We start from the raw sequence: 10851 nt of genomic DNA on the forward strand, positions 1-10851 counted from the left end.
AATTTGCGCACATTTTTTAACCCAATTTGCTGTATTTTAGTACTTGGGATTCCTATTGTGTAGAACATTACCTTACCAAAATTAATCAATATTGGTCCACGTTTCGTGGTAGATCTTTCATAACGGTACCCCACCTTTTTTTGGGATTTTGTGGCCTCCTTCAAACAAATTTGCTATTAATTGCTATTTTTGGTTTTCATTCCGTTTCAAATCTTTTCACCCAAAATTGACCATTTGAATGTCCACCTCCCAATCCCCCGTCCCACCTTATGGTACAGGATATAAACCAAAAATTTCTATACTTACGTTATTCAGCATACGATTAAAGGACAACTGTAAACTATCCACCTTATCGTAATCATCTCGAGGTATATAAATATTATATTGGGAAAATAGACCATAGGCATCAATAATAACACCCAAATGCATATCCATTCTAAAGAAAGATAAGATAGAGAGAGTAATAATTCCTTTTAAGTAAAATTTTATAAATCTCTTCTTACTCAATAAAATTATCACGAATCTTTTCCAAACACAACATTGCCAAACGGACATCATCCAAATCGTTAATCGGCTTCCCTAGGATGTTTTCCTGTTCCGAAATGAAATCAACCATTTCATCTAATTGTTTCTTGTAGCGGGCACTGAGCAGCTGGCCCAAACACATTTTCCATTTTTTCGATTCTTCGACGAATTTTTCATAGGCTTTCTCTGGCCAAAATAAAACACATTATTGAGAAGTACAACTTCAGAACTTCTAATACATACCCATTCGAATTTCAATGGGCCCGATAACATGCCGTGGTATGGCATTTTCCAGATGTTCCGTTATTTCATCGTAATATATAAATTTATCGCGTATATCGACGGTAAGAGGATTTGTATTGACAAACTTTTCGATAATGGCTTCCCTCTCTGCGGACCAAAGATATTTGTGTTTATTGAATATTTCCTTTAGGAATTCATCGATGTTAGGTTTGAACATCATTAGGCCATTGGCAAGATTTGTTATCGCTCTCACAATTTCCTTTTGTTCGATGACATAACGGAAGTAGTTACGTTCGTAGCGATTTTCATCTGAAAGAAGTAAGAAGGGTCCACCATGAGGCGGACAATGAAAATACCTAAAATCGATCGAAACTATATGTACTCTGGTTGGAAAATTAGGCTAGGACCTTGAACATACTGAAGAAGCTGTTTACCCGCCAAGGTCTCGGAATTCCAAACTACAGTCATTTCAGTGCTTCGAGGACCATCAAAGTTCTTAGAAAAAAGCTGGCCCTCTGAAACAAAGGCTCCGAAAACTTGCTCAAACCCCAATCAGAATAAAATTCTATGTAAATTTAAGCCTACTGCCTGGCCTTTAGAAATCCCGAAAGAACTCCCAATATTTTATATAGATCTTTGAAATTCCACCCTTTTATTGCAACTGTTCGGAATTTGGAATATATCGGTCCATGCTTTGGTATGAGTTCTTATTTTGAATAGACGAGTTTTTAGCTCATAATAGAACTTCTTCGACGAAAATTTTAGGTAATTCGATGGGCCTAGGCAAATTTTACAACACAAGGGTCTAAATTGGCACTCCGATAGGTTGTGCAAAGTTCGGTTCAAATCGGACATTCGATTCGACCGATTTTTGATTTATAAAATATTGCAAATTTTGTATCATTTATGGGGAAGAATAGTAGATCTATGGGTCCCATCGCCGAACTTGATCTAAGTTTGATAAACATAGTAAGTTATGCATAGGTTTGGTTCAAATAAATAAATATTGAAAATGTTGACCATTTGTGAGGGAGGTACCAGAAGGAATGGAACAATGGGTCCCATGTTCGTACTATATCTATTCTAGGTAAAGATACTAGGTTGTACAAAGTTTGGTTCAAGTCAGGAAGTCAATATGATATTATCAAATTATTTCTTTGCTCAATTTTGATCATAGGTGGGGGAGGTACCAGAAGAGGTTGACCGATGTTCTCCATTTTCGAACATAAACTAAGTTTGGAAGAAATATTATGAAGTGGAGAGTTTAGATGAAATCGGTAACTCCCCACTAGGGCTATCGTACGCATTTCTAAATTTGTAAACATTTGAAATGGATTTGGTCCAAAGAAACATGGGGTCTGAAACCAACATTTCGATGAGGCACATTTTTGCCGTATCAAAGTGTATATACCCTCATTAGCCATAAGGATGAGGGTATAAAAATCTTACGAACACCTCTTTTATATACCCAAAGTGGTGTCCCTTCCGACTTTGATCTTTTCCTTACTAGTTGTTTTCTTCAGCTTTGTAATACAACAACTTTGTGTTCCTTCATTTACTTACCCACAGTAACCCGACGCTGTCTTCTCTCGTGGGTCTTTGCCTGTTTTCCCCAGGTGGTAACAAAATAATTAATTTCCGTACAATTTAAAACAGAACGATGAAAATCAGCTTGCATCACTTCTAGATTTGGAACGATGCTACAAGAGGATTCCAAATATATTTCAAGTTCCGTATAGAGAATAGGAGGTCGCAAATCGGTGCGCCAATTAGTTCTGAAATAGAAGCATAGAGAATAGAAAATATTATTTAAAATAACTTCAAACACTGTGCGACAAAATCGAGGTAATGGTCTAGACGGTGGAAAATTTTTTTATTGGGGATGAAAGACCTTGGTAAGTATATGAAAACTCCAGGAGGAAAAATACATCAGAGGTCAAAGTTCGGAGACATGGCGTGATCATTTTTTTTGCTGCTTACCCTATTATGCTCGAAGAGATAGCTATGCCAAATACGTATAAAATAAATTCGGAGGAAAAAAGAATCGGGTTTCTAAATTTTTGAACCGGATATTCAGATCATAACCGGCTCAATAAATCAAACACATTTGTTTACAATCATTATCATTACAAAGATTGCATACAAGGCATTGAAACCGGTTTTATTATCAAAAATTTAGAAGATCCGTTCACTTTTTACTAAAGTTTTTACGTATTTGGCACAACAAAATAATATAGTGTGCATAGTTAATCTCCTACCAGCAGATTTACTGGACGAATGTGGATGTAGAATCAGAAATATCGAATTTAGATTAGAAAATTTGGTTAATTTTCGAATCGCCGTTAATATTTGAATATGCTTACAATGAAAATAAAATATCCAAATATGATATTCCAATAATATTTTTGTCATATGGTCAATGATGGCGAATAAATCTCTAAACATCCCGGCCATTCTGGATATGCTGAAGGTCATAGCCATATTGTTCATCCTGAGTGTCTGTAATTTGGTATTTCGTTTCCTCGTAGTATAAATAACCTCCTGGCGGACAAGATAGATATCGATATGATTGAGCATTATACTTGTTTCAAAAACTATGGGTATTTGAAAATCGGGAACAAACTGATGGTATAAAAACCTGCATTCTTGAAAGGAACGAGTATCCCTAAATTAACGGGTTTTATAGTCTTTATAAAAATTTTGCAGATTTATAATTCGTTTCCAAATTGTTTAATATTTTTCTATTTTCTATGTTAAGCTGAGCTAAATTTTAAATTTTTATTAAATTTAGACTAAAATCAGTTTTTTTTAAATAACATTATTAATTTCAGCCGATTTTTTCTTCAATATATGAACTATTTGGAGCAGTAAATGTATTTTAGTAATATAATCGTTTTACTCACCTCAAAATCGTCTGACGCACATAGTCCAACGAACGTTTCGAACATCCCACCAGCGCTAGAATCATTTTCGAATTATAATACGAAAACAAATCCATGCAATCGTTACGCAAATGATGCAACTCATAACGGATATTTTCGTAATTTTTAAATTGCAAAGTTTTCAGAATGTCATCGGGTACCAAATAGATTGTACGATAGATTTTCTGAAATTGTATCCAATCCCATTTGTCGATGGGCATAACACCCTCCTCACGCCAATTTGAATCGTTAATTTTATCTGGTGGTAATTGGAAAACCCTTCGTCCTTTCGAATCCAATGGCCCGAAATCCAATAACTCTACAAACATATTACACAAATCGATAACGGCTCGTTCCATACACACAGATTTCTTTTCCAATTCCTTTTCGATTTCCAAACGTAAGCTATTACAGTTTTCATAGAATTTTTCAGAGGATACAGGTCCCGTTGTGGGGGTGTACATATACATATATTGTTGCAGGGATTTCATTTCATTCATTATCCGAATGGAATCGATGTTCAGAATAGTTTGATAAAATGTCGATACTTCATTGATTTTCTATAAAAGAAAATTAAAAAAAATCAATTAAGAAAATGTTTTTCAAACTAATTGGTCCACATTTATTTTTAATTTGGATTTTATTTTTATAACCTCCAACATATTATAGAGGGAGGGAAATAATCAGTTTATGTCGAATAAAGTAAACGATTTCGCCACGTCCGTCTGTATATTATAATCGCTCTAGCAAGTGTATTTTTTGCAGTCATGTTCAATGTTTCGGTGTCGATCCCATATATCGGTATATCCCTACTTTCGGTATTTTGAAGATTTTCGAAAAATTGTCCTATTGAGTTGGAGTAACCGATTTCATACAAACTTTGCACCTCGTAATATTTCTACCAAACTTAGCTCAAGTCTGAAGATTGGGAATATAGGTCAACTCCTTCTGGTACCTCCCCCACGAATAGTCTAAATTGTACTAAAAATTTACTCTATGATAACGGACTATCCGATATCAGGCAAATGGAATGTCCGATTTGAACCAAACTTAGCACAAGCTATAACCTTTTCCATGCCTATCAAGTTTGAAAATGGAAACCCATTGGTCCACTCATTCTGGTACCTCCCCCACGAATGGTCAAAATTTTCAATATCCAATAAATCCAATATCAGGCGAATGGAATGTCCGATTTGAACCTATTTTTGCTCAACCTAGGCTAGATCAAGTGCGATTTGGACTCATTAGTCCACTCCCTTTGGTACCTCCCCCACAGAGGGTCAATATTTTATAAACTTCTAAATTTAATTACGAAGACCTTCACAAACCATAGGCTGTCGGCAACGCCGACTGACACTTTTTTACTTTTTAACACTTCAAATTTGGATTAATGGCGACGTTACCTCCCCTGAACATGTGATTGTCTGTAAATCGGTACTTCGATTTTGTCACAGAATAAAATTGTCCTGACAGATGTTAAAAATTACATAGTTTTGATATAAACGTCCCGAACCATGGGTATTTCGAATGCCCTACCGAGCTTATGGTCAATTTTACTTGATTAATTAAAGTTGTAAAATTCCAACCTACCTCCTCCACACCTCTCACAAAATCTTCTAAATTTTCCGATAGCCATGTTATGGTCGACAGACCCGGTTTCAGCAAAACCGATATCTCCTTTAAACGAAAACGCATTATGTTGATGAAGACTGGCGTAATACTGCGGCGCAATTTATCAAATTGCTGTATGGCATTTTTCAGAGATTCTGCAGGTCTCAATATAATCTCCTTACAATAGGTAACGACAGAGGCAATATTTGGCACCTCCAACTTCAATTTCCACATCCATTCCGTCTCTTTTATCAACTGCCTTATGGCTGGATCTAAATTCACCGTATATATGGCAGCATCTTTATTACAATTTAAAATCGGTGAATTCAACAGGCAACGAACTTCTTCGGCGTAATCGAACCATGCCTTGTGATATGTCATTTCATAATGGCAGATTATGCCATTGATATAATTATAATATCGGACAACACGTTGAGCTTTTTTGTTGGCCAAAACACAGGTGCGCTCCTTTAAAGCTTTCATGGGTATATCGATTTTTTGGAATAACGAACGTATCCACATAATACGTCCGGCGACGGGTGGTAAGTTACGGGAAACATATGGATCTCCGCGTTCCTCGTTGTAGCTGAAAAAAATGAGATTGGCAATTATTTAAATTCCAAATGAAAATTTCCCCTTACACATCTTTCAGCTGGAACATTTCCTTTTCCAGCATTTCACAGACTTCCAAATAACGACGATCCAAACACAAACATTCCAAGTTCAGCCGTTCAAATCGCTGTAATATCAACAAAACCGATTCGGCTGTTGGCACATTCGTTATTTGTTGCTTTACGAACTGTTGCATGCCGACTTCGGCCTTTTCGACATCTTTCACGAAACGTTCGTAGTCCTTGTCGAATGTATCGCTGCGATAATTTAATGGATCATAGGGTTTGGAACTAATCACCGCTTTGGCATTTTTTATTATCGCATTGAATTTCTCCATGCCGCTAATGCGTATACGATCGAACACGGTATAGGTTATTTCGGTAATGCAAATCGATTTAATCTAAAGGACCCGAAGAATATTAATAAAGAAATGAACTGATTTTCGATGTCACCTTACCTTATCCAAACGTTCCAGAAATTTCTCTAGACAAGTAAAAATATAAACCGATGATATTATCCATGGTTTCTCATCCGCCTCGGCCATATCACGACATGTCGTATGATATTGATCCTTGTAGACTTCGATAATTTTTCGACATTTCTCTATTTTTTCAATAACCTCTTTGGTGACATAGTCCATAGATTCAGACGTCCATTATCGGTTAGAAAGTTTTTACTAACTATTGTCAATTGATTGGAGATTTTCACAAAGAGACCCGTTACATTGCTTGGTGTATTGAAGTAATGGGCCGCCTTGGAAACATTGCGTATCGCTATCAATAGACCAGGTAGACTGCTAATTATTTCATCGGGAGATGATCTAAAAATAGAAAAAAAGGAAGAAGATAAAATTTGGATAGAAAACGTTTCTCCGAAATTGAAATCGATTCAAATGTAGATATAGTTTCTATATAATTTCGTGAGATATCAATGGCGCCCAATCGACAGACAGGTGTGTACGACTAAAACTAAAATGTATGGCGACCAGAAAATATCTTTAAAAAATCCTCGCATATTGATAAAGCACGGGAATATATTTTTAAAAAATAACACGCCTATTGGTACACAACAGGAAAATATTGAAAAAATCCACGTCCATTGGTAGACAACGAGAAACTATTTTTAAAAAAATCCACGCCTATTGGTGGACCCTAAATATTAACCGAACTATCGTTTTAGGATGACACCTATGCCCTCATGTCGAGAGCACCATTAGTCCATAACTACGACCAGTACTTTAATTATAAATAATAGTGGACAAAACAATCGTCTCACCTGTATAAAGGATCCCAGCACTTTTGTAGCGAAGTTATATATCTAACATTATCTTTGGCTTCGTTTAAGACCAAAGTCACTTGATTGTCAATTTCCGACCATTTCTGAAAAAATAAATTCATATTTAAATACATATTTTATAATAATCTTCACTCCCACCTTCAATAGCTTCGATGACCTTGACAATGTCAAACATTGTTTGTGATTATTGAAAGCCTGCGAGGAAACAAATTCCTTAATTGAGGTATAACGGGCCAACATACGACGCCACAGAACCAACATTTGTAGCGGTCCCACGTCGGGACTATCTCTTTGGATTTGTTTACCCTCCACCTGAATTCCCTGTATTTGACGCATCCATAAATTAAAATATTTCTCTACGAGCCTCACCCGATTGACATCCTTTGAACTGGCTTCAATTTGAAATTTCACCAATAGGAAACCTTTGAAAAGCTCATGTGACACTTCGAAATTGACCCGACTGGATACAGTGGCTTCCGATGATTTCAAAAAGGCATTGTACATATTTAGGATGTGGAAAAATTTACGTTTCTGTTCAAATTCAGCATAGCCAAATTCGGTGAAATTTTCAACCGATTTTAGGAGAATGCGATCTATGAAATTCTTAATGATAAATAAACAATTATCGGCTTGTTCGGATTTCCACGATATAAATGATATATCCTCCGATATTGTACGATTATCAATTGATTTGGTTTTATTGTTGCGATACAGAATAACCCATTTGCCGAATAATCGAACATCGTCACTTCGTTGAACTATGGCACGATATACGCTTTGTCGTTTCATACTTTCCACATATCGACCAGAATCCGGAGGATATCCCGTCATGGCAGCATAGCTTATCATGCATGCACGCATTCCGTTTTTCTCGCAGAGCGAAGAGAGTAAATCAACAAATCCCGGATCATCCACCACACCAGCTATAATTTCATCTGTTTCCATAGCTCCCATTAGGTCTGCAACAATTTCCAAAATATAGCGATGATTTGCACCCAACGATGAGATGCGCTGCTGCCTCAGCTCCTTTAAATTTTGCAGTCGTTTACGTTCCAATTCTTCTTTTTCCTGATCGGTTACACTGAGACGACGCAAAGTCTGCTTCTGTATGGTATGTGAGACACCGAATATTTTTCGCAGCTTCTTAATATTGCGATCCGGATCAATGGCCTTGACCTGAATGTAATACGAATTACGCTCATCGAGTTTCTTTCTCTTCTCTTCCGAGGACATGTTGGGATATTTTTATTTAAAATTAAAAATTCGCTTTTTTAGTTTTTCCTTCTGGAAGAAAATTATTTTCCTTCTTTGCTCTTGAAAAAATTTATATAAAATGTAGGTATATAGAAAATTGATATTGACGTAGATGTCAATAAGAAAATTTTAAATACTGATATCGATTTTCTCTGACAATATTGTCAGATCCCTTACATAATCGATTTGTAACCTATTTACACTTTGATATCTCTTTGGTTTAAGGATGCTCAACTCCCATTTATTGTGATCAGAATCAGATCGTATGTCGGGTCTATGAAATATATTTAAAAATATCCACGCCTATATTGGAAGCATGGAACTATATTAAAAAATCCACACTTATATTGAAACCATGGAAATCTATTTTTTTGATCCGAGTCTTTGTTGAAAAAATAAAAAATATTTAAAAAAAATCTTAGCCTATGGAAAATATTTTTTAAAAAATTAAAAATATATTTAATAAAGTCGACGACTATGAAAAATATTATAAACCAGTAAGGAAAGTAGTAAAGTCGGACTGGGCCGACTATATGATACCCTTCACCACTTTGGGGATAGTCTACATATGTATCTTTACAGATGTCGCCTTTTCGAAGGAACATTGACATGAAATTGAACGAATATAAAAATTCGATCTTTATCTATAAGTTCACAGTTTAAAATGTAATACCAATCAAGTAACCATTGATTATTGGGTTTACAATCAACATGAATAGGTCGAAATTATATATGGAAGCTATGCTATATCTAAATCTGAACCGATTTCAAGGAAAATTAAGGACTTAATTTATCCTAGATCTTACTATTTTCTTCGATATCATATTATCGTAGTAAAAAGTTGTAGATTCTTGCAGTACGGTAACAGACAAATTAATTTCAGTACGTTTTGCCAATCGGCCTAGCTATGGGTCTTTAGTACACCATTTACTTAAAAATTAGCGAATGTACATATAGGAGCTATATGTAAATCTGAATCAATTTCAAGAAAACTTGACACACAAAAGGTTATAGTAACTTCAGTATTTTGTCCAAAATTGTGTGCGGGTCGGCCAATCTTTGGTTCTTTAGTGCACATTAAATCGGACGAAAATATATATTGGAGCCAGGGACGTACGCAGGGGGCGGCCAGGGGGGCCCGGCGAATTGAAATCCTGTGTACGTTGCTGATTGGAGCTATATCTAAATCTGAACCGATTTTCACGAAACTTAGCACACATCATTCTGGACCCAATTCAGTACCCTATGCCAAATCGAAAGATATATAGGGACTTTGGAGACCCATTTACCTAAAATCGGACGAAAATATATATTGCAGCTATATATAAATCTGACCCAATTTTTGGCATACGGCATTCTTGACCTAATTCAGTACTTTATGCCAAATTTCGTGCAAATCGAAAGATATATAGGGCTTTAGTGGCCCATGTACCATAAATCGGACGAAAATATGTATGGGAGCTATATCTAAATCTATATCTTAACTCACATCTGACTTAATTTAACCGTTTTTCAAATCGAAAGGTATATAACATTTACATAAAAGCACACATCACCGTTTTTCGATACTTAGCACACATCATTCTGGACCTAATTCAATACTCTATGCCAAATTTCGTGCAAATCGAATGGTATATAGGGACTTTGGTGTACCATTTACATAAAATCGGATGAAATTATATATGGGAGCTATATCTAAATCTGAACCGTTTTTCACGGAACATAGCACACATCATTCTGGACCTAATTCAATAATCTATGCCAAATTTCGTGCAAATCGAAAGGTATATAGGGACTTTGGTGTACCATTAACATAAAATCGGACAAAAATATATATATCGAATAATATAGAGGGACTTTGGTGCCCAATTTCCTTAAATCGGACGAAAATATATATGGGAGCTATATCTAAATCTGAACCGATTTTTCCCAATTTCAATAGGGTTCGTCCTTGGGCCAAATAAGTGACTTGTGCCAAATTTCATCCAAATCGGATCATAAATGCGACTTGTACTTTGTTTACAATTTAACATTTACAGACGGATGGACGGACGGACATGCATAAATCGTCTAAGAAAGTGATTCTATGCATATTCTCAAAAGGAACCATGTGTCTATCTCGTTTCCTTTTGCCTGTTACAAACATATGCACAAAGACATAATACCCTGTACCACAGTGTGGTGAAATAATAAAAATGGAAAAAAATTAAAAAAAAAAATCCCCGTCTATGGAAGATAGTTTTAAAAAAATCCACACCTATGACAAATAGTTTTAAAAAAATCCACGTCTATGGAAAATATTTAAAAAATATCCATGCCTATGAAAAATATTAAAAAAAAAACCCGCCTACGAAAAATATTTTTCAAAAATCCACGCCTATGAAAAATA

General features: G+C 35.5%; 1 protein-coding gene across 1 annotated transcript in view; it reads right to left on the reverse strand.

Moving 5' to 3' along the window:
- Positions 1 to 8441, reverse strand: part of LOC133336828 (dynein axonemal heavy chain 8) — a 28988-nt gene extending 20547 nt beyond the window's left edge. Inside the window, exons 1-11 of the mRNA XM_061545107.1 lie at positions 7347 to 8441; positions 7188 to 7291; positions 6563 to 6732; positions 6370 to 6515; positions 5942 to 6312; positions 5280 to 5886; positions 3672 to 4249; positions 2332 to 2543; positions 769 to 1077; positions 504 to 711; positions 307 to 436 (exon numbers count right to left, since the gene is read on the reverse strand). Coding sequence (XP_061401091.1) covers positions 307 to 436; positions 504 to 711; positions 769 to 1077; positions 2332 to 2543; positions 3672 to 4249; positions 5280 to 5886; positions 5942 to 6312; positions 6370 to 6515; positions 6563 to 6732; positions 7188 to 7291; positions 7347 to 8441 — 3930 coding nt within the window. The remainder of the gene's footprint in view (positions 1 to 306; positions 437 to 503; positions 712 to 768; positions 1078 to 2331; positions 2544 to 3671; positions 4250 to 5279; positions 5887 to 5941; positions 6313 to 6369; positions 6516 to 6562; positions 6733 to 7187; positions 7292 to 7346) is intronic.
- Positions 8442 to 10851: the final 2410 nt, after the last annotated feature.

The sequence above is a fragment of the Musca vetustissima genome, unplaced genomic scaffold (assembly GCF_032173495.1).
Source record: "Musca vetustissima isolate MV318-11 ecotype Yass unplaced genomic scaffold, APGP_CSIRO_Mvet_v1 utg6369, whole genome shotgun sequence".
Taxonomy (NCBI): Eukaryota; Metazoa; Arthropoda; class Insecta; order Diptera; family Muscidae; genus Musca; species Musca vetustissima.